At 40.2% G+C, this 27,710-nt stretch overlaps 1 protein-coding gene and 1 long non-coding RNA gene across 6 annotated transcripts in view; one reads left to right on the top strand and one right to left on the bottom strand.

Moving 5' to 3' along the window:
* LOC122575575 overlaps positions 1 to 27,710 on the bottom strand; it is a 79,442-nt gene that overhangs the window by 4,527 nt on the left and 47,205 nt on the right. For 2 of the 4 annotated variants that reach the window (XM_043744674.1, XM_043744675.1), the window contains exons 2-5: positions 18,590 to 19,407; positions 17,128 to 17,672; positions 14,395 to 14,711; positions 9,141 to 9,449 (exon numbers count right to left, since the gene is read on the bottom strand). In XM_043744674.1, the coding sequence (XP_043600609.1) occupies positions 9,141 to 9,449; positions 14,395 to 14,711; positions 17,128 to 17,672; positions 18,590 to 18,762 (1,344 nt within the window). In that variant the 5' untranslated portion in view covers positions 18,763 to 19,407. Of the gene's footprint in view, positions 1 to 9,140; positions 9,450 to 14,394; positions 14,712 to 17,127; positions 17,673 to 18,589; positions 19,408 to 27,710 lie in introns of those variants that run through there. The other 2 variants (XR_006319466.1, XM_043744676.1) reach the window with 2 other exon arrangements.
* On the top strand, positions 185 to 27,597 carry LOC122575576. 2 transcript variants are annotated; one of them, XR_006319467.1, is made up of 3 exons: positions 185 to 508; positions 26,920 to 27,180; positions 27,293 to 27,597. It is a non-coding gene; the product is annotated as an uncharacterized LOC122575576 (long non-coding RNA). The 2 variants fall into 2 exon arrangements; XR_006319468.1 differs by lacking the exon at positions 185 to 508 and adding an exon at positions 19,312 to 19,427.

Genomic DNA, 27,710 nt, shown 5'->3' with positions numbered 1-27,710 from the left:
TTTCATCACCTGCGCGAACGTATATTTGCAATAAATATCTCGCGTCTTCTATTATATATAGTGGCAGTCGATAAGAAATACTGCCTCGGATGATACGTTATTCCTTGCTTTGATCGGAAAAAACGTGTTAAACGAGTTATATTGCGTTTCAAGGCACTAATCGGTCTGACGCAATTTTATTTTCTACTGTCTTGTATTTTCTGAGATGTCAACGCGTCTCGATACTAAAACTCTAGTTTCTCGAATGGCACCGTATATTTTTTACGACGTTGGTACATGCAGCTGGCCATTCTCCACGAAGAAATACTAACCTACTCGTAAAAGCCCTAAAAGCCATTAATTTGATGCTTTAACTTCAATTTGTCGAAATTGACGCTTTACTGACCGCTAGCGATACAACGGCATACGCACGTCCGACCGGCAACTCGGGCGCGGATTCTCCCTGGCGCCGGCTTTGTTTCCGTTTGGACTCTCCAATATCGTCATTTTCGTTCATCGCGGTTCATCGGTAAGTTTTTCAAATTGCTATAAAACTGTGGCAGCTTGCAAAGCAACGCAGCCGACGCAACTCAGCAAGGTACCTTGGTACCAAACAACAAATTGCTGCTCAAATAATGAGAAAGATTGTCGATGACAGAAAGCCGATTAATCGGCTATTGGTCGGTAAAGTGTTAATGTACGAGGGACAAGGCGAAACGCGAAGCGGCGTCCTCGCGTTTACGCCGTTAAGTTTATCCGACGTTGCTCCCTGCACTGTGTACGGCTGTACGGATAGAAAATGAAGACAACGAGCATAATTATTTCATAATGGAGAAATACGCGGGAGAAAACGAAATTCAGCATTAGCCAACGGACAGGAATTCTGCAAACTGGAAATTACCATGGAGCTAACTTCGTAACTAGCGTTAAGCGCACACCAGCCGCCAGACGCGGCTTCGTCGGACTAAAAATTATCCCGTCGTCGATAAAGACGAGGCGTTGAATCGAGACTAGTGTTCCTGTTGGCCCGGTTATCGCGTAATTATACCGTGCGCCGTCTCGCTACGTAATTGCAACTGACTACAATGGAATCGTGAAATGGCTAGTCCGTCGACACGTCTTCCATTCCTCGAGTCATTTTCTCTGTGAGTCGTTACGCGCGTCTACGTGGCTGTTGCGGCGATTCTGTTACCAGTCGAAAGGTTCACGCACGCATGGACCGTGTTTCACGCTCTATTCGGTTTATCGTTGTTTTTCCTCGTGGCGGAAACTCGTCTGCCTTCAGTTCGCCGCCTCGGACCGTAAATCGGCCGCCGTTATTCCTCGTTCCGGTCGAGCAACCGCGCTGGAGGCCAGAAATTTCACGATAATTTATCGAATTAGTAGCATGGACGAATTGACAAGCACGTGCAAGTTGCGAGTTGCGTATCGGGTCTTGCGAATAGATCGCGGATTTCTGTGCATTTTTAGTAAATTGGAAGCGATCAATGTCTACCGTATAGAATGCACCTAATACGGCAAAATATATCATATAAATTATTCAAATTTATTTATTACGTAAAACATTCGAATCGTAACACTCTTGTAATATTTGGAAGATAAAATAGGCACGATAGGACGCAAAAGTATTTTTCGATATCGTTGTATTAGGTGGTCCGAAAAGTTTCTTTCGTTTTATAGGAAACTAATGGATGCACATTTTGTGTTTTATATTTTTTTATCGAATCACGTATGATCCATTTCGTTTTATCAAGATAAAAATCACAACGTTTGACAGATTAGGTTTCATGTTTGTATAAATTAGATTCAGCTAGAATCAATCATACGATAATCACTTATTATTCACGTTATAGTACCACGCCAGAATAATTTACTTGTAATTCTCAACGAGAATTGATTGTGAAATTCTTCCAAATAAAAAAAAAAAAGATGCTTCGTTGTAAAAGACGTGTCTGTAAAAGAAAGACATTTGTCGGACAACCCGATATTTACTGCAACATTTATTACTAATTAATTGGCTTAATAGTGTTGTAAGTTCAAACAGAGTATCAAATTTCCTAATATTTTCACGCGACTACAAACTATTGGTACTGTAAGAACGAACTGTAGCTAACAAAAGGATTTACTAAACGAAAAAAGAACCCTTGGAAACTCCAAATTATGGTACGTGGAAATAATTTTTCTAGCCACTGTAGAGAGTCGTTTTGCTTTTCTGGAAAAATAAAAGAGCTGATAAGTGTCGTTTTTAAAATGAACTTTTCGAATTAATAGTAGCAACTCGCAACTCGTGGCGTGATTAGTTCAATTCTGTTGATATGTTAGCTGCGTGAAGAGTCGAGGAAATTGCAAGACAGACGATGAAAGAAAATCACGAACACGTCAGTTCCAGGAATATTTGCCGGGGAACATTTTTATGATTTTATAACGTACGTTGTACGAAGCTTTCTGAAATTTCATTAGCACCATAGTGAGTCGCGTGTCTCGTAATTGTACCGCTGCGATCTGAAACCACTTCGAAATTGTACTATATAAAAGTTACAAGACGCTCGTTGCGACAATACACTCAGTGAAAAACTAGTATACATGGCGAACACAAGTCTTCAACGTTATACGATTATCGTTAAAAGATGGTCTCGCTAGATATATTCTGATCGATAGATATCATCGCGGCTTATTAAATATTACTTTGTTCGAAAAGTATCTTTGCTTTACAGACACGTGTTTTACAACGACGCATCTTTATACAAACATGAAACCTAATCTGTCGAACGTTGTGATCTTTATTTCGATAGAACAAAATGGATCCTACGTAATTCCATAAAATAATGTAAAACGAAAAATGTTGTGCATCCTTATAAGGCGAAAGAAACTTTTCGGACGACCTGATACAACGAGCAATCGAAATGGGTCGAAACACCTCGGTGTTCTTCGCGAAGTTTACGTTCCCAATAAATATCCTGTAACTCGTATACACGTTTCCAGGTTCATTTCCAATGTTATCCATATAATCAGGACAATCGTGTCTCGTTACGATCGTTAACGAGATGTGAAAATGTCTGGTTAAAATACACAGCGTTAAAAACATTCGAAGAGTATTCGATTTCTTTCGTCAGCCACTGCATACGTATACGGAATATAAATATACGTTTGATAGAAGAAATAGAGATTAAACGAAGAGAGGCAGAGGAAACGTAGGAGAAACGCCAGGCAGCAAACTGGTAGACAAAGAGAGAGTGGCTTTCGTCGCAGGTATTTATTTTAGTTCATCGATTTCCAAGCCTAGCGGTGTATGGAAGGCTACCTGTATGTATGCAAAGTAATAGCCCCAGGCTGACGGACTAGCGCCTCTGCCACTTGCCGGGTACACTTGATCGCAAAAGTGCACCCTAGTCACCCTCGTTTCCCTCGGCGCCCCTCTAGCGACGGCTTTGACGTTAATGGTCGATCGATCGGCTGGGAGACAGGTGCGTGGTAGTGGTGCTGGCAAAAATAATCTTCGCCCGTACGTGTATACGTTATGCACATAACATTTTCGACTATGTTTCAAATTCGTCTATTATCTTCTATTTCTTCGTCGCCTATGGACAAGCGGTTTTGCAGAATTTCATTCGCCTTCGAGAAAGATTTCAAGAAACAGTCTAAGAACGATTGAGTTAGACACAAAGGCGAATAAGAAATTCTCTAAGCGAATAACATTGTATGGATCATTCTTGGCTGTGTTTCACAGTCGTCTACTATCTTCGATCTCTTCGTCGTCTAGGGATAAGCGGTTCTGAAAAATTGCAGATACTCTAAAAACGATCGAGTTCGATTTGAGGCGAATAGGAAATTCTCTAAGCAAATTGGTAGCGAATAACGTTGTATGGATCATTCTTGGCTGTGTTTCAAAGTCGTTTAATATCTTCTATCTCTTCGTCGTCTATGGATAAACGGTTTTGAAAAATTTCAGATACTCTAAAAACGATCGAGTTCGATCTGAGGCGAATAGGAAATTCTCTAAGCGAATTGGTAGCGAATTACGTTTATGGATCATTCTTGGCTATGTTTCAAAGTCGTTTAATATCTTCTATCTCTTCGTCGTCTATGGATAAACGGTTTTGAAAAAGTTTCACAACTCTAAGAACGATCGAGCTACATACAAAGGCGAATAAGAAATTCTCTAAGCGAATTGCTAGCGAATTACGTTGTACGGATCATTCTTGGCTATCTTCTATCTGTTCGTCGTCTATGGATAAGCTCACTCATTCGCTAGTTTACGATCTGCTATTTATCTGTTGAAAAATTTCATTTGCTTCTCGAGAAAGATTCGAAGAGATACGATTCAAAAACGATTCAGTTGGATGCAAGGAAAATATAGAATTCTTGAATAAAATCGGCGATTCTCTTCAAGTCATGTTTCAAACTAGTTTACTGTCATCTAATATCCGTGCTGATCACGAATACTATCGGAAAACTTTATTCGTTTTTTAACGAAGGAAGGCTCGAAGAAGAACCGAGTTCCATGCAAAATGAATAAGAAATCTTGAAGCAGAATGGACGACGAGTTACGTGCATCCTTTTCGATCGCGTTTCAAATTCATCAACGATTTCCTACCTATTCGTGCATGAATGCGTTCGAAAAATTTCATTCGTTTCTTGACCAAGCGAAGTTCGAAGAAAAGACTGCGCCCCGTCTATGCAAACCGAGTGCAAAATTTTCCTCTACAATTAGCACGAATCACGCTGCCGGAAATTATTAATTACTCGAGACGTTATTAGGAAGAGGAACGAAAGAGAAGATGCAAATTTTGCGAAATAGAACGCGGAACAATGAAAACTGTAGCGCAGGGGATGCAAGAAAGTAGAGAAACCTGGAAAAGATCTAAAGAGAATACTTTACACGAGACTGAAGAAGGGTACACCTTACACATGAATGAAGCAGATACTGGAAAAAAAGGAAGATATTAGATGGGAGTAAAGTGAGGGAAATAATCACGCGAGGAAGGAGACACGACAGGAAACAAATATAGGGCAAGCACGATAAATACAGAGCGGTCGAGCTAGATGGAATCACCGGATAAAATATCTGTATTACTTGTTGCCGTATAAAGATAACTTCTCGGGAGAAAGTTGTACTGTTTCGAGGAGCGTATGTGACACAGGAAATAGCTTTTTCTAATGATCATTGCTTTACCATACCTCGATGGCTGTGATATATTTCTGTTAATAACCCTGTACACATCTATTTCTGGATATTTTCGTGGAGCGTGAAAGAAGGAAAAGAAGAAGAACAAATTCAACGACCTATAGAATCATATCATCCTGATCATTTAGTTTTGAGATATTTCGAATTTTCTAAAAATTCCTTGAAACAGTGCAACTTTCTCCTTCGAAGCTTTTTTATACGACTTTCTATACAACAAACAATGCAGATATTTAGACGATCCTATTTAGCTGCTCTGTCTTATGCATACAATATGCATATAAATAGGTTAATAGTAATTAGAAAAATATGATAGAGAAAGTAAAACATGCAAGGTGTATGTAAAATACATTGTACACTTTGCAATAGCAAAAGACAAGCAAGTAAATAAACAATAATAAATAAAACTACTACTACTACTACTACTGTCACTATTTAGGATGTAGATTTTGACAATGTATTTCGGAATGATTAAAATCCAAAAGCTCTATGCCGCGTTCTACCAAATTAACAGCGGATTTTTCGTCGATTTACCATCAAAGCTATCAATTTGCCAGTTGATAACAAATTTACACGGTTCCTTCGCGGAGCTAACTTTTCAAAGCGTTAACCACGCAGACGAGGTTTCGCTGGCTCGGGCCAATATTCCGGAGACTGCGGTTTTCCGACACCTTTGACGACAGCCGTTTTCGCTCTACGACAAGAGCGTACAATACCAGGCAGCAGGACGAAACACGTTCGGTCTGGCTGGCTCGTGATCGAACTACTTTCGAGGTGAATAACTTAATTGCGAAACCGGTCGATCTCGCGTCGCGACACGTTATTTCGATGGTCTAATTAGAAATTTCCTGCCGACGGATTCGTCCTGGCAAATTTCAACGTGTTTCAGCGTCGATCTCTGACGATCTTCCGGGTTAAAGCGTTCCGCGTACGTTTCCAATTACGACCATTTTGTCAACCACGAGAAATTTTGCGCAACACGTTCGTTCCTTGTTTACGCGATTCCAAAACGAGCGAAACCGTTTCTCTTCCGCGTAACGAGCTTCGTTTTCGACGTTAAGGGCTCCAGGCGAACAAAGGAAAATTTCGACGAAATTCTGTTACCAATTTTCATCGCTTCGTTTCAACGCAAACAAAAAAGTATACAACATGGAAACGATTTTTCACTATTTTCATAGACGCAGCTCTGTTGCGAGTGAAATTGACGGAGGAAGAGGAGAGGCGCGAGAAATTACGGACACAAAACAGCAATTCTGGAAAACCAGACCTTTTTTCGTTCCACGTCACTGCTCGAAAATACGAAGTCCCATCATCTTTTTGTAAAATGTAATTTAGCTCAAATAGGAAGATTCAACACGATTTTATCCTTCGTCAATGAGAATCAAATTCTATTTTAAAATATACTATACGCCATTCGAATGATTTTAATACAGCGTTAAGAAGAACAATTTAAATTTCATACAGCATAGGTCTATTAATTTCACAAGAAGGTGTTTTTAACGAACTAGTTTATCTTCCGAAGTATTCGTTATCGTAAAAGATATCTCAAGTAGAACTTGTTCTCTTTCAAGTAGGACGTCTTACGATGACCGACAGATTTGCCTAGAAGCATCTGCAAATGTTTAATTTAAAAGATATTTCGATCTTAATTACATAAAATCGAGCGTATGAAAATCAAAGGAAGCACAAAAGCTCTGTGTTATCTTGCTTCTTGCCGTAAGTTTTACAACGTCGGAGTTAAAATATCTTTTAAACTATTCATTCGTCGACCCAAGTACCCTAATACGTTTTTGTAGGGAACTAAAAAACGCATGGAATGGTGTGCGTAAAAAGATATAAATTCCATGTTAAACAGCAAAGTCATCTTGAAATCTCGAAGACACGTTCATCTAGATAAGATGCGTGACCATCACGAGATGTGTTCCTCGAAACACAGTAGGTTTTACTTCAAGCAGTTTTTATCACAACGAATACCTTGACAGATAATTCTATGGAAAAATCAAAATGTACATGTACGACGCTCTGTATATTTTACAAGCAGTAACGTTCGTATATTATAAATCGATCAAATTGTTAACGTAAAATTTATAAACGACGCGTGTACCTTCGTTTCCAAACGATAATTATCCCTCATTTACTTCTTGTTAATTAGTTTTCCATTAACTCGGATATTTTTTTAATACCATTCACGCGTTATTTTAATAATTTTACCAACGTTCATGCATTATCACTAATTTTATATTGTATATTTATAATTATATCGTATTATAGTTCGATCAAAGTGTCAAGGTACGTATGCGTTCCTGAACGGGAATATACGTTCGCTGCACAATTTTAACAGACCGATTCCATTCTACATAGATGGGCGTTAACCGAATGTGTGAAGAATACCACCATTTTGCGAGAATTTTCTCGCGTGACTTTTTTCTATTTAAATGACACGGTCTAGCAAGCGAAAATAACGAGACACGCGAGACTACGTTCGTAAATTCATATTGCTCGCCTGGATTCGTTGGCAATTTTTATCAAACGCGCTACCTTTAAAATTCAATTTCCTTCGTCAGATGTTCGTAGAGCGGCATCTTTGGCTTCGTGATCGCATTTCCTTCTCACAGTTTCCCTGTTCCTCGGCTACTACTATAAACGCTTGTCCACGAAATTACTCGGCGAGACCGGTCGAATAGCGAACATTCGAGAGAAATAGAAAGAGAAACGAAATTGGTTTGGGCAGCGTGACAAGCATTGCAAGATACGGACCATTTTTCTTTCGGCTACGGCTATTGTAGCTATCGAGTTTGGTGGGCGGTCTGAATTTTACACGATGAAGTATCATTTACACGGAATAATCCATTTTAGTAGCACGCGGAGAAAAAGATAATAACGTGGAAGAGTCATTCGACCGATATGAAAGAAGCGTAGAAGTATTTCCAAATTTTTCAGGACCAAACTCTCATCTGGATCGCTTGTTTACTTTCTACACGGTTCGCGACTCGATGAAGAAATTACGGACAATTTTATTCTTCGTGGACGTCAGAACTACGAATGATAAAGCGAATGATAAAGTAAAATTGATCTTTAAAACGCGATAAGAAGACTGACGTACGTAGTTTCCGAAGGTTGCGAAACTATCGTATTTTGCTATTTAAAGTGTTCTTTATCTTCGAATTGCTCAATCTTCGGTCGACATAACGGCAACGACATAATCGACGTAAAAATAGAAATTATATCATTGCTAAGCGTTTTTGATAAATGATACAAAACAGTCCACGTTTACAGTCTGCGAGCGCACGATCTAAGTCTACATGTTGTTAGCGGCATTTGCTGCCAGTCGTTAACACGAATCTACATTTTCGTTAACGCGATTGAATAAATAAAATCCGGACAAAAATTTGTTCCATACGCTAAACATCGTAATATCGGTACTGAGATCGTCTATTAGGTCGTCCGGAAAGTTTCTTTCGTTTTATAAGGAAGTAACGGATGCGCAACATTTTATATTATAGTAGAATTACGATCCATTTTGTTCTATCAAAATAAAGATCACAACGTTCGACGGATTAGGTTTCATGTTTGTGTGAAGATGCATCGTTGTAAATGTCTGTAAAAGACAAACACTTTCCGGACAATCTAATACTCGAGAACATCTCTTTATATCGTCGTGCATCTCTTAAAAATCTCTCCAGCGATGGAAAAAAAGACAATTATATTTTAATCGAAAATGACCAAAAGGACACAGCAGGGTAAATGGTCTCGCTATAACAACAAACCCATCCCTTAAACCGCTTAACGATACATCTTCCCTCTTTCGCTGTTCGCCTCGCTGGCTAGTCATCCCGTTATTAATTTGTCCCTAACTAGGGACACTAACGCTAACGACTAGTACTCAACGAGTGAATCAGTCTCTTTGACGAGCACAGATGCAAGCGTATTAAGGGTGGCGCGGCATGATTATACCTACTTTGCATAAAGTGCCACTTACCACGACCACCGAATAGAGTATCTTGGCTTTTAAGTCGGTTGCATCCTTCAGAGGTTGCAGAGCGTCCAGAGCGTCCAACGTATGCAAATGCGCCTGGTCGTAGAGAGCCGCGTATCTTTCGGCCAGTCGTTCGGCGGTCGCGTCGTCGAATGTTAAATTTGGAAAAGTCTTCTCCACCCTGAGAATCATACATCCGTTTCTGACCGATGGTTCCGGAGTCGGGCTGCAGCTCTCGTCCGTGTGATAACCAGCGCTGCTGCTGGATTCCTCGTCGTAGTCGTCCGGCAAATTTTCGCTCGGCTCGAATACCTGCGCGAAAATATTTCATGGGTTCGGACTTCCCGTACAAACTCGCTATCACTCGAGCTGATCCTCTCTCCGACCGTGCAAATTTTTAACGAATTTCGGCGCTCTTTCTCCGCGCTGTCCTTTCATCGTTCGCAACTCATCGGTCGTTTTTTAATTCGACTTTCCGATCGGTTTCGTTGCGCGGAAAGTTGGCGCGGATTACGGCCAAGTAAAAACGACAAATGACAGTTTTGCGGTGTAGGAATACGCGGCGTTTTGAACTTTCCAGTTCTGTGTGAATAAATAAGGGAGAGATATGTGTGCAATGTGATATATTACGTGGCTATGTATGTTTCTTGCTCAGGTTCTATCAATTATCATGCAATTTTAATATGGATCGTTAGACGCCTCAATAACTTGTCACTATGGCAAAAATTCATTATCAAAGTCAGTCGTCCGTTGCGCAAATATGCTTATGAGAAATTTACGTGTCGTAGACACGTGCCAGGCGAAATTCTTCGCATTATTAAAAATTTCTGAACTCTCTTTACCGTGGTTGACAGACCACAGAGTGGTCGTCCTTCTAGTGCATGGTCAAACCGAAAAAGAAAAGAAAAAAGAATTAAATTTGCGAGGGATAGCGTTGCTGAAAGGGCACACGCGTTTGTGAAGCAGCTAACTATGTAATATCTTTCGCTCAGAATTTTGGCGAAGTTTGCCGATTGAGATACGAAACACCTTGTACAGACGACAAGTACAGGGTGTAACACGAGAAAATTTGATCAAAAGTATGCGAAAACGAACGATAGAATTTCTAGAAATTAATATTGCAGTATCATTTTGTATCACGTGCCGAGTACAATTTTTGTAGAGTAAAATATTCCACCATACACTGGTTCTGTTCTATGAAAAGGAAATACGCCCCGCTTCTCTGCTATTTTTCTCTTTTTCCGTCTCTCGTGTATACAAACTGAAATATTTTCGATTACCTTTCAGTATCCAGACGGAGAATGTTAAATAGTTCGTTTGACGTTCTATCAAAAACTTATAACGATAATAAGAAATACGAAATAGAAAATACGAACAGATTTACAATTACGATAATTGTAACCACCAGGTGTTCAGATTAATTTCGATGAAAGATTTGGGCAGAAATAAAAAATCGAATTTGTTAGAAATCCTACGAAGCACGTTTCGATTTGGTTCCTACCCTTCCTGCCTATTTGTTAAACATTTTACTGTTCGAATTTCAGAATACGTCTCTTTTCAGAATTAGTCACAACGATACGAAATAAATAATAGTTTATACATAATATAAATGAAAGTCTAGTGATACGAAGTCAAACGATATCATAGGTTTAGGTATCGTCCTCCTTGTATTTTCCATTTTCCTCGCAACAAACAAACGATATTGCAGCTCAAAGTATCATTCTCCTTGTATTTTTCATTTCTCTTACAACTTTTTTACAACTGCAAACGATGTGATAACGTAACACCATAGAATATACCAAGAAAACTGCGAAGATATGAAACGCCCTATATTACAAGGGATGAACAACAGAAAATTGATCAAAATACAGAGAGAATTGAGAAAAGTGATATCGATCGCTGTGATATTAACGAAACCAGCCACATGTGGTGGGAAAAGTGGCTGATCAGAGATGCTACGAATCCCGAAGATCGTAATGTTGTATCCCTTCTCGAAGACGTGTATCGACTTTCTACGAAGGAAACTCGACAGGAGGAAAACCATACGACTGATTGTATTCGTTCTCGTGACTTCTGAAATTCCAGTGTACCATTGACGCGATCTTCAGAATCTCCAACATTTTCTATTTCAGACATATCCTTTCGTGACTATATCCTGACGTGGATATAGCGAGCTATGAATCATAGCGATCTAAGCGAAACTTCGGTGAATTTCAGTGTTTTTCAATACTTCAAAGCGTCGTTGGATCAACTAACAAAAAATTTCCGATTCCGCGCTACAACTCGCTATAATATTGATAAATTTTTTATCAAACGATGGCAATGATCGAAAGAGGTAAGCTTTGGCCGAACGCTTTTTTCCTATCTCTTGCAATTCGGAAAATCGGGAAATATTCGAATTTTCAGCAGTCAATTTCATGCCTTTAAAAAGCGAATTCACGCAGCAACAAAAATTACGTAACGCACACCTATATATCCTCTGCGTGTCCCCCAAAGTTTCGTATTTTCTTCAATTTACATCGTTACAATTCTCTATAATTATCTACGTAGTATAGTTTTTCCGATTATGTTTCACAATTATCTAGGAGAATATAACAATTCATCGGAATTATCAAGCTTCTAAAAGTAGGTACCAGGTATCAAACAACTGAAATACAAGTGTCAAATACTGGCAGTGAACCGTGAACGATCAATTTTTTCTCTACGTGTAAACCTACGAGTCACCGAACGAATCTGTAGCGACACTTGATGCTTCGATTAGATAGCTAACCACATCGCCAAAGGTATATTAGCATTCAAATTTCATTCGGTGTCTCAAGTACCTACGTACGTTCGATGATTACCGGCGGGCCACGGAAATTGATGGAACCGTTTCACGGAATCCTGTATTATTCATGGTGTACGTAACGAGGTCGTGTCCTTCACGGCATGATTTATGAGAAATCTGTGCACAACGTCTTCCAGCAAACGCTTCCGATGAATATTAAGTACGTAATTGTTTGTAATTAGTCGGTAATTCCGTGGAAAATTGAATCAAAATTAATAAGAACGACAAAACCTTTTAGATTTTCTTCGTTAGATTCTTTAGATTCGTTTAGATTCTTCGTTCGTTACGGTTCTACTCGGAAGAGTCAGAAATTTCTCAATAATAAAACTATACCTAGAAGCAAGTTCTTTTTGCAAGTTGCACGCAACTGGCGTGCCCTTCTTCGTGCAATTTTGCGAAACGAAAAGCAGAAAATATTGTAATATTGAAAATGTGTAAACGACAATGTGGAAACACAAAGGTTATTTAAAAAATAGAAATAGTTGCGAAGGACGAAAGAAACGTGTAGTTCCGGAGGCCGTACTGTTTCACGAACAATCTGTTAACGCGTGTCGTCATTAAATGTGTAATTTCGATCGATAAGACGAGTCTGCATTTTATTATATAGGAAGATATCGCAAGTGGCACGGTTACTGCAAGTGAACTCGCGTAATTCAAGATCGCGAGAGTGTCCTTAAGGGACGATGCGTGACCGGAGACTTTGTGCTTTGTGGATTCAGCTTTGTCCATCAACTACGACGCTGCTGAACTCGCTTCTCGTGGGACTGCTTGCGGTTACAACAGTTCCCGTGAAACTACGTTATATTATCTCCTTGGCGAATATTTCTCTGGCTTTCGGGCTAAATATTAGGGAGACCCGCATAAAATCCTACGTTGAAGATTCCACGTCTGTAACTTTTCTAACTGGACCTACGTGTGCATCGAGCTGAACGCGACCTTTTGTTTCATTCGACTTTACTTTATTTCCACGATTTTATATTATGTTAACATGTGAAACGTATTCTTTCGCGTTGTCAATTAATTTAGTATAAATATGTCAAGGTAGATAATAAGTTGGATGGATAAAATTTGCTTTGAGAATACGCTCGAATTTCTCGAACAAAATTGCGTCTGTATAGTACATACACGGTGTCTGCTCATCGTTGCATTTCACATATTAATTACAATAATTAGATATATATAGAATATAATAATTAGGTGTCTACGTGTTTAAACAGATGTAAATTCGTTGTACAGATACAATTTTTCTTGTATATGAGATTTCTTCAGAGCTAACTGCACCGATATCTTTCTCCAGGGTAATTTAATTAATAATTAGGTGTCTACGTGTTTAAACAGATGTAAATTCGTTGTACAGATACAATTTTTCTTGTATATGAGATTTCTTCAGAGCTAACTGCACCGATATCTTTCTCCAGGGTAATTTAATTAATAATTAGTTGTCTATGTATTTAAACAGATGTAAATTCGTTGTACAGATCCAATTTTTCTTGTATATGAGATTTCTTCAGAGCTAACTGCACCGATATCTTTCTTCAGCGTAATTTAATTAATAATTAGGTGTCTACGTGTTTAAACAGATGCAAATTCGTTGTACAGATACAATTTTTCTTGTATATGAGATTTCTTCAGAGCTAACTGCACCGATATCTTTCTTCAAGGTAATCGATGGACTTTCGCCAGTTTCAAAATTTGCGAATCGTACGATTTATTAGATTTTAATTATTTAGAATCGACGCATTATGCCTCAGTCCGGTCTTGGTTACAGACATCTATAGGACATTTGAAAAATGTAAATGGAGCTCAAATAGATAAATTAAAATCATTATACTATCATTATGCTAGACGACTGCAGTCAACACGTACCTGCACCACTATCACACTCTAACGTTAACACGAGGTTATCCATCGAGAGAAGAAAGCAAGGTCACAGCAATTTCTTCGATCTTGGATTTGCACTTTGATAACAACCCGATATACATGTAAAACTACTATTAATTTAATAACACTTTAAATGTAATGGCAACTCATTATCGAATCGCATTTAAACAACTCGTTCACATCCGCCCGTTATTCGATATTATTCGCTGTCATTTGTTTTCCATTATTATCGATGCCTCGACTGTTTCGACAAGCTACAGATTTGCAAATGGATCTTTAAAATGAATGATCGTGCGGTTCCGTTTATCAACGAAATTTCAATCGATCGAAACATACAAAAATATTTTAAGATCTAAATTGTAAATCGTCCATAAAAATGAAGAGATCGCGTCAAAATTTGTGGTTTTCGCAATCTCATTCAAAAATGGATTTACATCGTTTTCGAAATAAACGCTGCAGATTAGATAATTTTCGTAGCCGCTGCGTGTATACGAATCCAATATGATAAATTTCTGTGTTGCTGAAAGCTAACGTTCGAGGGAAACTTACTTGTAGATTATCCTGGTTCATCAATTGTAGTGCTAGCTCGCAGCCTCTGGAGAATTGCAGCAATCTGGCGGCTAGCGGTGGATTCTTCGTATTCCCGCCGAAAGTGGATTTCCTCAAGGCTGTCCATTGTCTGAGAGCTTCCTTGTCCTGTTCGACCCTTCGCTTCAACTCGGATAACAGACTTTCTAAGCTACTTGGGTCGCCAGCTTTCTCCAACGTGTTCAACAAACTCTGATTATCGATCAGCCTCTGCTGAATCTCGCTGTACTTGAGCGAAAGTTGCCTCTGATGCGACGCCGCCTGTACACCTTGGTCCGCTGAAAATGTCAAACGATTACTTTCCTTCCAATCTGTAATTTATACGAGAAATCTATGACGCCGTCACACCACCATCGAATAGAAGTATAGCTTACGATTAACCCGTATACTTCGCCATGTTAAATTGGCCTGTGATTCGACGAGCAAATTAATTAACGATTTCAATGAACTTCAACGCCGGTACTTATTCGACAATTAACGCGAATCGAGCGAAAGAGCGTCGGACTTCGTATCCATCGTTCGATACGTTATTTGTCTCATTGGTTGCTATTTCTCGTAAACGATATGCACAAGGCTTTCCAGGTTTCCCCTGGCGAAGTAAAGTTCTCAGTCAGTGATCTCAATCGCGAGCAAGAAATATACGAACACGGGTGACTGAAAAAGTTTCGTCAAAAGCTCTTTTGTATTTCATTTCGTATTCCATGTTTCGATTATAACTCGCTGGTAAGGTTCCAAGCGATCTATACCGGAATTTGTCGCGTAATAATAACAAAGTTAGTAGTTGAACAAACGAAGCTTCCACAAATAAGCGTTACAGACTACAAAATATCTAATTATTCTATTTAACGTAACACTGTAAAAGCGAAGTTTTGCGAATAAATTTTACAAAGTACGCGTCACCTAGTTCTTCTCTTCGACGAAAAAGTGCAAGAAAAGGTGGCCACAGATCGCACAAAACGAAGTGAACTTTGAAAAATGCCGTCAATCCAATTTTTCAAACCGATCTTCACGCCGCTCAGAGATCAGAAAACCGGTGTTGATGACTCCACGCTGGTGTCATTAGCCGAGTTGTTCCCGATAGCGGATAACGCCACTCGCCATTCAACGTGTTAAGGAGAGAAAAATTGCAGTCAAATGGAATGGCAACGAGAACACGACTAAACAGTCAACGCGTTAAGGACGAAGAAGAGCAAAGAGACAGGTACAGGGTTGGAAACGAGTACGCATCGTGTTTTACCACGTTGAGGCCCGCAACGATGACAATGACGTGGACGAGTAAACGTGCTTTCGTGTAAACGCATTAATGTCCTATGCATCGGCGTATTTGCATTGGGAAATGTAACGTGTCCGGTGCAGCTGCGTTAAAATCCAATACTTCACGGTTCAGCGGGCCTCTACACGGCCGGATATCGACGCGGACATCCGTTGCCAGCTTTTCACCGAGCAAAAGTTAACTACTTTTGTGCACCGACGCAACACTTTCGCGCACTGCCGCGTCTTCGTCGTCGCTGCCTTCCACATCTCGACTCGAGAATGCAATCGTTTTCTTCTCGCCGATGTCGTCCCTCGAACGGTTCTGGAAATTGAATCGAAACCATTTTTCGCGCCCGTTCTTCGCGATCGATTCCTGCAATCGTTGAAAGCAAACTCGCAGCGTGTCGTTTCAGATACCGGCTGACTGTAATCGGATCTGGAACAGCGTATCGCGACCCATTCGATCGTACAAACTTTCAGACTTTCTCTCGTGAAGTGATCCGCGTATCTATAATCCACATCGTCCGACCACGTAATATATTCCGACCGAATAACACGTGAAAGCGTGCACGGCGCGACTCCTCGTGGAAAAATAAGGGAAATATATGGAATAAAATTTGTTCATTCTCGGCTTAGTTTTCGAGAAAGTCGAGCTCGAAAATTTTCCCAAGTGCAAATATACTCGGAGCGAACGTGGCTAATTTCGGCCTGGGCAGGACTAGGTAATCGACAGGAGATTATTCTACGCGCGAAAACGAGTAGAAAATGTAGAATAACGTTTTCCCGTTTCAGGCTTCATTTTCGAGAAAATAGAGTCTCAACGTGTTCGGTTAATAATCGGTCTGGTACACGCGCATGATGAATTTTCGCATTTATCTTTCTTCCGAACAAAGCGTCTTGCGAAAAGAGTTCACGCTATATTTTCGACTTGTCTTCGCACGTAGGCTGACCTCCTGCCTCCTTGTTCGTACGGTGTTTTCTATTTATCTTAATGCGTAGCTTCGCTCTTTGAAGTATCATGATCTGTCTTGTATATACCCTGTATACATATATATATACATTACAATTACCTTAAACAATTTCTGTAATTTAATTTTTCTAACATTCTTTAAAATGTATATAGTAACAGGTGAACGAACTTCTCGACACATTGTTACACGTACATGTTTCACGTATACGTACACGCGTATACATATACCCATGAAATTACACCTACCGCGTTAAACCCTAAGACACCTTGTGCAATATATGAGAACCGAATTCTACAGCGGCACTACCACGAGATCGTAACAGCGTCGTCCAGGCTTGTCTGCACCGGGTCTAAGCCCCCGACGTGGCGTTAAAAAGAATTGCCCGTTCCCACGCAAGTTCCCACTCGCGAAACGATATTTCATCATTACCCATAAAGAATGCTATCAGTTAAAAATCGCCATGGATTACCTCTGTGAGTTCTCGCGTGCTTGCCGAAGCTCTCGATCTTGTGCACGGCCAACTTGTACGTCTCGATTCTGTTCTCCAGCTGCTCCTTCAGCGCCACGGGTAAAGGCACCAGATTCGACGCGCCGGCGTTTTCCAAATTGCTCGGATGACAGGATGCCACCAATCCGTGCTTGCCCAAACCTTCCACCGCCCTGTCCAAAGTCCTTTTCTTAGCGGCCAGGATGCTCCTCGCGTTAGGGGCCAATTTGTTCAGGGAGATCAGCAGCTTGCACCAGATCCTCAGACGGAAATGGTCCTGGCTGATCGAGATCAGATGGACGATCCTCCAAAGGACTGGCTCCACTTTCAAGATTTTCGCGTCGTCCACGTTCAACTCGACGAGCCTCGAGTAGAGAGCCTCCAGCAGGGACAGGCTATGAGGAAGCGTTTCGATCAACAGGTCCACGGGAATGTCCGGCAGAGTGGTCCTCAAGGTATAGTGTGGCAGTTTCATGAGAAAAGCGGCTGCTTCTCTGTATTGTCTTCCCTCGTACAATCTAAGGAGCCTGTGTTACACAAAGACCGTGGTATTCAGAGATCGTGTTCAAGCACGGAGCTTGCTTTCAGATACGTAACAGTTTGCCCGGTATTATTGGGTAAACGCCGCGTGTCTACGAATTTAAAGGACAATACAAAGTGGCTAGCTTCAGCATGTTTCCCAGATAATAGATCACCTGGCACGTTGGTATTTCATTGAAATTTCCACGAATATCTCTACTACGTCTTGCTGTAATCGATGACCCTGTCTCCCTGTGTATCTACATATTCTATCGCGACGCACCGCAGGGATGCAATAAAGCCGTTCCGTTTGTCCAACCGATCAATATAACCGTAATCGTAGCGGACTCTGGCACGCGCGATAATCCATTTTAGACCGCGAAACGAATTCCCTAGATATGCGAATTACACGGCCGAATTGATTACACGCGAAGCGATCTTTTGTTTCCTCTACGAACCAGTTTAACTCGAACCCTGTTATTCTCCTCGCTTCCCATCTGCGTTTATACTTTCTCGCATGTTTTCTTTTTTAATGCTGGTGCACTGTATTTTTGAAGACCGTGTATGGGTTACGCAAAAAGTAAAGTTGCTAAAGCTCGAACACTAAAATTCATTAGTTAAGAACTGCCTGTATTTTAATATCCTTTTTGTGGCAAGACACAAATGGTAATCTCGTATCTCTTTTGTGCCTTTCATATTCGTTTTTTCGCATTTTCAGCTTGCATTGCGCTTCTATCTTTTTATCTACTTTACAATCCTTTCGCACACTAATGAGAATCCGTATGCTCGTATATAAAACAAACGATAGTAATAATTACATAGAAGAACTTCAGCAAAGGTTTCGCAGATATCTCGGCTAATCTCTACGAACATGAATTAACAACGGATATAATATTCGTATTATATACCTTCTTAGATACCATACCTTCTCAGAGCCATTCGTGGATTCGATCCCTCGTCCTCCGGCAAACCAGCTTGACCAACTAGAAACTGAGTACCAGGACCCCACACGAGTCTCTGAATAGGATTCCTAAGTCTCTCCGGTCTTATCCTCTCGCAAGAATTCAGTCCAACCAGTGGCATAGTTCTTCTACTCATCTTCGCTTTCTTTTATTCTTCTTCCTCGCGTCTCTTCCTATTATTGTCTGTTACGAGTAAAAATTATCATTCACAAATTACCGCTACAAGATCAATGTTGCCATTACAATGCAAATTATCCTTCGCACGATTTCAAATCCAACCACACAGATGATCCGCCTTCTGCGATCGATCTTCTTCAACCTCGTTCGTTCTTCGAGATTCTTCTTTTCTAAATTTCGCTTTCCAACACTTTCACGATATTCTTCGCGTTCTATCGCGATACGATTTATACGCTCGACTCGACTGTAACCTCCGACCTGTACGTTCGAATCGAAAGGATTTTCCTGACTCCTCTCCGCAATCTCGACTTCCAATCGAACCTCTCCGTTTCACGCGTTTCCTCGCCTCGACTTTTGCGCTCGTGCCGCCACTTTCTCCTACGTCCGTTCGGTCACAGTGACTCTGTCCATTGAGAAACGAGCGGATGAGTCACCTCTCGCTGGTCCATGCTCGTTGCTTTCTTCGCCACTCGCCGATCTTCGTCGATCTTTCTCGCTCGTCAACACGGTTTTCTCTAACGACCGACCTTCCTGCACGAAACTCGGGCTGGCCTATAGCCTCGAGGTTGACCGACCCACTTCTTCTCTCTCGACGGACATGGACCTGCGAATGGAACAATTTCGGTGAGCCTTTTCCGACCTTCGCCGACCCAATCCACTGCGTCAAAATATTTTACGCTCGCCTCGACGAACGATTTTCACGGACGCGTTCTATTCTCTTGCTCGAAAGGAATTTCTTCGACTCGACTGTTTCGCAAAATATTTCACTGGAGAAAAATCGGCCGACTTCCTCCCGGTCGCGATGTACATCATTCTCGCGCGTCAGTTTCTTTCGAATTCCCCTCGCGTGGAAGAAATTTCACATCGGTTGCGATCTCATTTGCTGGATAATTTCGAAACATGGGAATTCGCGCGGGTGTGTGCGATGCATAGTCATGACGAGCGGAAAATAAATAGCAAACTCGTGATAGAATGTTCGCTCTTTTTTCAGCGAATCGCGAGTTTATTTTGTCTCCCGGCTTCGCGCTTTTGTATTGTATTGCTCTGCGGGGAATTCTTTGTTATTTTTGACGGGATATGGGATGGCTTTCATCAAGTACGTTCTTTAGTTAGCATCGCGTAGAGCGCGGATTTTTATGCAAATGCAAAAACCCAGAGAGGATGCGCGCGAGACGCAAAAATATACAAAATATCCAAAATAAGCTTGATATTTTGTAGATAAAATTAATTTCTCCTTAGGTTCTGGTGCTCATAAAAATAGCAATAATCGCATAAATATCCGCAATTTAATTATCATTTCAAATATCGTTTCGAATAGAACGAATCAGTGTCTTTTTCTGATGATTTTAACGAGCAATTGAATAAATCTAAATGTTTCTTCCTCGTTATATAATGAGTTGGCAACTAAGTGATTGCGGATTTTATCATTAGGTGGTATTGACAAAAGCCGCAATCACTTAGTTGCCAACCCAATGTATCGCAGCTTTTCTTGTGCACATAATTCGCTATAGCGAAGCTTCAACATTCCTCTCACACTTGTTTTTAACATATGTACATCTACATTCGCTGTATGAGCGAAGGAAAATTACCTCAAAATAAGATGTTAATCAAATGTAAAAAAATCGCGTCACCGTATAGCTTTTGGCAATTTTGAAATTTTCGATTTTGAAATTTTGTCGAGTACACGCTAACTTATACCTGTCCGGACATTTTCGGCAATTCGTAGCGGAGATACGTGTATGAATAAACGATAAACTAACTCGACAGCAGCGTTCGCTGTCGTTTTATAGAATGAACAAATAATTAATCGTGACGATGTTTCCAAAAATTGACCGACAATATACGAATACTCGAACAACTTTGCTTCTCATCGAAACCGAAATCGTTGGAGCCGATCGTCTGGAGAAAGAGGAAGAAAGACGAGAAACGATTTGAGAGGCAGCATCACGAACAGACATAAATTAGGATCTTTCCTAAGAGAATCATTAAGAACAGATTAAAGCGAGTACCGGTACTCGTTAATCACGGAACAGATGCGTCAAGAGCCCCGATAGGATTCGACGCGTTTTCACGGCAGCTGTCGTAACGTGGCATTAAATTCGATTTATCGGCTGCAAAGTGTATTGACAAATACAATTTACTAGCAAGACCGCATCCGCCGGCTCGTGCAAAATATACCTTCTATGAATATCCTCTGATCAATTTGCGTAACGCTATTCGGAAGCAAACGCGAATTTTAAACTGACAGATACGATATACAGATTGAACGAGATATACTACAATTCTTCACGTTTTTCTTTTTTCCTTTCTTTTTTCCTTCTTTGATAAGGAAGAGCGACTTATTCTCATCAAAGTTAGGATTGGACACGCTCTCGTCTTATAACTAGAAACGAGCCAAATAAGTGAAAATTAGTGATTGCTATAACTATATCTCGTCGATAGCTCGTTCTCCTGATCGTAGTAACCCAATAGAAGTTTAAATTTCGTCTTGCGAATGAGATGCAGACTCGTCTAAATCGTAAAAAACACTGTAACGCTATTTGCAAACGAACGTGAATTTGAAACTGACAGATTCGTCGTTGAACGAAATATACTAAGATCCTGCGCGTTTTTCTTCCTTTGATAAGAAAGAGCGAGTTATTCTCATCAGAGTTAGGATTGGACACGCTAAACTGGCACGCTCTCGTCTTATAACTGGAAACGAGCCAAATATGTGAAAATTAGTGATTGCTATATCTCGTTCTCCTGATCGTAGTAACCCAATAGAAGTTTAAATTTCGTCTTGCGAATGAGATTCAGACTCGTCTAAATCGTAAAAAACACCGGGAAAATCTTCTTCAGCTGTGATATCGTAAGCTTGGCCCTAACGCACACTGTGTCGCGTTAACTTAAGTTTAGGCTAATGATCATGCTGTATCGTATCGTAACTGTATCTGTACATTGTATGTGTTCGAAATATATAGATACTAATGTTATTTCAAGAAGGAATTATTTCAATTTGTCACCTGCTTACTGTATTTTACACTTCCTTTTGCTGCTGTACCTTCTTCTTCCGTATTTTGTTAATCGCGATAGCTGATGACCATAAAGAATGATCGACGCGACTTTAGATAAAACAAACGAAAAGAAAAAAGAAACTTATACGTGTGTCTTTGTTCGACCGATACACACAGCCACTGACGTAAGTATCACAGTTCTTCTTTTTATTCCAAGGCGACTGTTTTCTCGTGAAGGCAACCCTCGAGCGTCGAAAGCACTGAAATTCCCAAGGAACTCTGCGAAAGTTCACCGTGGTTGATCGACACGAGACGAGGACACCGAAGAACGAATGAATTTTCGGCGGCCGTGAAACTCGACTGATACGACATGTCTGCGAGAAGCGCTGGCAACGAAATCCTTCGCCGTCTCTCGGAGGATACACGCGGGCCCAGTCTCAGCTTGGCTTAATGGAGGTGGAACTCACAGGGAGAATCGCGTGGATGGATGGCTCTCACGAGAGAGATCGGTAACTCGTGCTGATGGAGTAAACGGCCTCTTACTCTTTCCTGCGTGTACCACTTCGTGCAAGAAATATCGCGATGCGCCGGCAAAGTGTAAAAATCCTCACACTTTCAGGTTGTTAGCGAACTGGTGGGAAAGTAACGTCTAGACTGCAAATTTTTACGCATTGTTATGTCCTAGGAATGGAAGCTAAGTAGAAATTTGATCTTCTTTCGGTCATTTCTCACCGAATCGTAGTCCCTCTGTCGTCGGAAGATTTCTCAAATTTAAGGAAAAGAGGAGAGAACGGGTGTCGAATTGGCAAGTTTCGTGGTAAAAATGTCCTTAGATCGTTGCAAGTTCTCTGTCCGATTCGAGCAAAGGTGGGATCGAAGAATAAAGAACTCGGTGGTCGCAGCATGGTTTGTCTCTCGAAAGTATATTTTTACATATTACACGCGTTTCTGTGCGTTTTCGCATCTTCAAAGCTCCCACGAGCACATGAAACTGCAGCCTGGTAACGTGGCGGTTGGCAGTGCGATAATAATACGCTTGAAATATCGCTTCGATGCTTCGTTCGTTACTAGATAGGTAACGAACGAGAAAACAAGGATACTCGAGCTTCATAGAAATGCTGACTCGAGTCCAACGCTGGCCTGAACAAGAGAAAATGGAATAATATGTCGGGAATAAAGGAAAAAGGGGGAAGCGGGGAGAAAAAAGGCTGGAAGAATGGGAAAGCGAGACGAGCGAGCAACGACGAACGAACGAGCTGGGCAAATGAAAATAATGAACGCCTAGGAGAACGAGGCTAAAGTAATAAGAAACAAGCGCTGGATCAGGATGAGAAAATCTCACGAAGAACCGAGAAAATAAACGAAGGGAGGAGAAGGTAGGCGATAGCGGAAGGGCAACGCAGAAAAACGAAGGAAACGTAGAGAAGAAAAGTCTCCGAGGAACGGAATTACGAAATAAGCTTTTTCTCTAAAGAGCAACTCTGTCGAGATATACAGCGTGGGCTCGAGTATAACTAGATCAACGAACAAGAGAAATCACCGGAGATCAGAAATGATCAGGCAATGTCAGAAGCTGAAAGGCAAAGTAAAGGCGCGTACTCGCAAAGCAAACACGTTCCCGCTAATTCTTCCTGCGGATTTCTTTATTTTTATCGTGCATTAAAGTATTCGCTTTGTAGTAATCGATTTTTAAGTATACGCTCGAATAAAGCAACCGTTAAGTTTTGCTTTTATCATTTTTTATTTTATAAACATTTATTATGTATTACGTGTAATCAATGTTAACAAGATTTGTAATAAATATATCGGAATCTTATAAATTCGGTCGTCGTAATAATCAGAATATTCGTAGGATTTCCTTACGCGAGAGTTTAAATCCGGAAAAAATGAAAACCGTGCGAACATTTTTTTCCCCCGCCAACAACTTCCTCGCCGAGCAACAGTAAGGACGCGCCATAAAGTTACTTTAAAATAGAGCAATTCACGTGGGACTTGTGACGAAACACGGTCATTTCGCAAGTTCTCCTGCATCCTACCAGTTACAGTTAATATGCAAACGGGGCAACAGACTCGCAAAACGGTACTGAATTTATACGAGGCCCTTAGTATGTACATTTGGTGGATATCTTTTCGATCAAAGCGTCCTTTGGCCGGCGCTAATAACCGTTTACGTGCGGTCGCTGCATCATTAAAATATTACGTACATCGTACGAAGGAGAAAAAGAAAAAAGGCCAGACGGAAGAACGAGACTTCAAGTAAGAGGCCGAAAAAAAAGGAAAAAAGAAAAAGAAAAAAGAACGCCAGCAAGAACCGGAGACGGGATTGTCGACCTACTGTCCTGCATACCACGAGGGACTACCTGCTACGAAAAGACATGCTATACGCGGTCGAAAACCCAAAGGATTCCCTTTTTAACCAGCGATCGCAACAGTTGTAACAAAAATTTCAAAAATTTTTATTATTATTTTTAGAAAATAGCAGCTTAAGTACTTTGGTTTAAATGGTTCTGGTTACGGATAACAATTAGTTAAGTGATCGACATTCTTTTTATTACCATCATCCATAATGGAACTTATTTTTGGTTACCAACAACCGTGATCGATGACAGAATTACTTTTGATCACTCAATTTTTATCAACATCGCCGATAATCAGTACCTCGATTATTTCCCGTATGTACAACAAATCCGTAATCCAATTGATAATTAGTCAATTATTCTGCAAAAGGGACCGGCTCGTTCCACCAAATTGCTTTTATCGGAAATTATCGATCGTATTAAAAAAATTATTATGAATTACGTGTAATCAATGTTAGGAAGATTTATAATAAAAATAGCGGAACTTTATAAATTCGGTCGTCGTAATAATCAGAATATTCGTAGGATTTCCTTATGTCCAGAGTTTATTCCTTGCGTGTTCCTTGTTGAACGATTGCGAGTTCTTTCGATTTGGTTGAGCGAACGACCCGAGCAGCTGAACGTTGGTTGACAAAGATTTGTCCAACGTCAACGATCTTTCATCGTTCGATCGCGTACGACAAGCAGAAGCAATTAACAGGGTGCAAAGGGGTAAACTGCGTAAATATGGAGCCGATAATTTGTTAATCAGTTAATTCAATCGGTGGATTATTAACTCGTTAATGACGGATTGCGTTGGTCAAAAGCTGTTTTCAATTGTCGACTACCATCGGGTCCGAGGCCAAATTATTTGCCAATACTTCAACGTTTCACCATCGATTGCTTGATCGATTTGAGGATTAAAGCAAAGTCTTGGTCAACCCTAAGGCGATAATTTTCCAGATTCAATATGCGTTCGCCTCTGAGAACCAATTATTAGAAATTAATATCCTTATTAGGGACGAGTGTGTGCGGGCAGAGGCAGAGGCAGCGCTGGATACTGAGGAAGCAGTTTCCACTCGCTGGAAATCGATAAACGCTCAGGTTCTTCAAATTAATAATACAATTAGATATGAAACAATGCTTGAACGTTGTTTGTTTAATTTTCATACGACAAGGATATTATTATTCTCGATATACGTGGCCAATAAACGAGACGCGGTTTAACGTTCGAAATTAATTCTCATATTTTCGCGCAGGCAAAAACCTTCGCGTTTCGCGTTGTGCAATATTCGTTCTATTTATCGAAGGCGCCATACATTCTGCCATGTTCGCAAGATAAATGGAATGTTCACTCGTAACGTTTATCGTCATCAATTGGTCTTACAATATTTGGCAAAAGAGGACATCCGCGATATTCGTAAGAAAATAAGACGTTTACTCGTAACGTTCGTCGAATTAGACTTTTGATATTTGGCGGAAAGAGAAGCCCGTTATAACCAAAGGAGAATCGACTGTTTATTCCTAATGTTTATCGAATTAGACAAAAATGTAAATGTTGAGAAATATTTGGCAAGGGATAAAATCAAAAGTAAATATTTTATTTCCTCGTGACATTTATCAAATTAAACTTTTAATATTTGGTAGAAGAATGGGACGCGTAAATCACGGGAATAAAGTTTGCCAAGGGTATAGGCGATTTTCATGTACGAGAGATTAAGGTTGATGGTTGGATGTGGGTGAAATGGCCCGGAGTGGTCCCAGGCATCCTATTATCACTATTGGGTTATCCCATAATTTTCATTTAGCTACTTGCGGCAAATCGGTTAATAGCCATGACCAACCAAAACCGATCTATTACCATTATAGTTAGAGGTAGGAAGTTTATTTTTCCTTTGCCATTGACAATATTAGAAAAACAGGTTAATTGAGATGCCACGCATATTCACAGACTGGTACAGTCTCTAGAGTTTAGAACGGAAAGTTTTTCCAAGGCTATCTCCGGCCATTATTTCCATAAGAATAAAGCAAAGCGTAAACTTTTAATTCGCACCGCATTTTGAAACTGCTAAGATCCAATTTGTAATCTGCTAAAATTTATTTCAGTGAAACAGTAGCGTGTAAACTTGCTGAGATTCTTTCTAATTCTTTTTTTTTTTTTATATATATAAAAGATCATCGAACAACAAGTGAAACAACAAAGTAGTATTTTCGTTTATTAATTGATGAATTTCCTGTTTATTTTTATTCAAACGAGGTGTATCTAAGTACGGTTGAAACAAATACGATGAAATATACAAAAAGGAGTAGAACTAAAATTTCCAAAGCAATTTACTCGATCGATCGTTTTGTCTTACGGGACTGACTTTTTCCCAGATATTTTCTCGATTATCCTACATTATTGAAGAAACGCCTAAACGAATTACAGAAACAGACGTGTTTCGGCTTCCATCGTGAGTGCGGTTCCTTAAACTTCGTCAGACGGTGCGACCCTCGTCGAATCGGAACCCCTTAAAGTCGACACGAAATCACAGACCTATTTCGTCTCTTCCAAAACTTTTCTTGTCATCGATATTTTATAGAGCCCTCGGGACGTCTCTCTCTCTCTCTCTCTCTCTCTCTTTTTCTCTGGCAAAGTCGATCTGAGAGCGATCGCCAAAGAAGTATCGCGTTCGAAACTTGAAAATCGGATTTCTGTGTGGATATACATTTTTTCCAGCCACTTTCAGGGAATAAGCGAGAGCTGTCCTAATCGATTCAATATAATATTTCACTCTGTTTCAGGCAAGTTACCGGGAAGATTTTTACGGCGACCGCGTACCAAATAAATATTTCCTTTGAAACGCGCATTCCCTTGCCAATCGAGGGGAGCAGGGCAGAATTCTGAAAACGTGAAACCGCATTCTTTCTATTTGGATGCAAATTCTCTGGGGACAGAAACGAATTTCGTCTATCAATGGGACCTCGTACAGTCTTAAATTTTGAAATAATCGGACAGATTGTCAAAATCTTCTACTTTATGCCAGAGAATAAAACATATATCAGGTGACTCAGACATTTTCCGCTTACAAGTACAAGTAACAAAAGATGTCGATAGAAAAGGAGACAGACTCTTAATGTCGATGTGTGTTTGGAAATCATTGAGTTTTATTCACAGAATGCGCTGACTCTGTATCCCGGAAGAAGTCTGGAACAACGTATATAACGGGTCATAATATAATCAATTAAGTATATCCTTATAAGTTATCTCGCTACTAAAATATTCCTGAATCACCGTATACATAGTACATTCTCTTTTATCTTTGTATTATTATCGTACATAATGTAATTCAATTAAAATAGTGTATTTATTACATGGTAAAATGGTAATATGTATCTATATGAAATCTCCAGGTACGCAGGAAAATACAAGAAAACACATGCAAACCAGCTGGCTGCTGAAGCGAGCAAAATTCTCATAGAAAGAAGACCAAAAAAGAAAACACCCCGCTGACCTCACTAAAGGAATAAAATAGTCAAACTCGGAGATGGTATCCCGCTGGGGGTAGCCATCCACATATTATTTAGCAATTAAG

Source organism: Bombus pyrosoma, linkage group LG15 (genome assembly GCF_014825855.1).
Source record: "Bombus pyrosoma isolate SC7728 linkage group LG15, ASM1482585v1, whole genome shotgun sequence".
NCBI lineage: Eukaryota > Metazoa > Arthropoda > Insecta > Hymenoptera > Apidae > Bombus > Bombus pyrosoma.
Note: the sequence above shows the minus strand (reverse complement) of the source record. Positions and strands in the feature narration are given on the sequence as shown.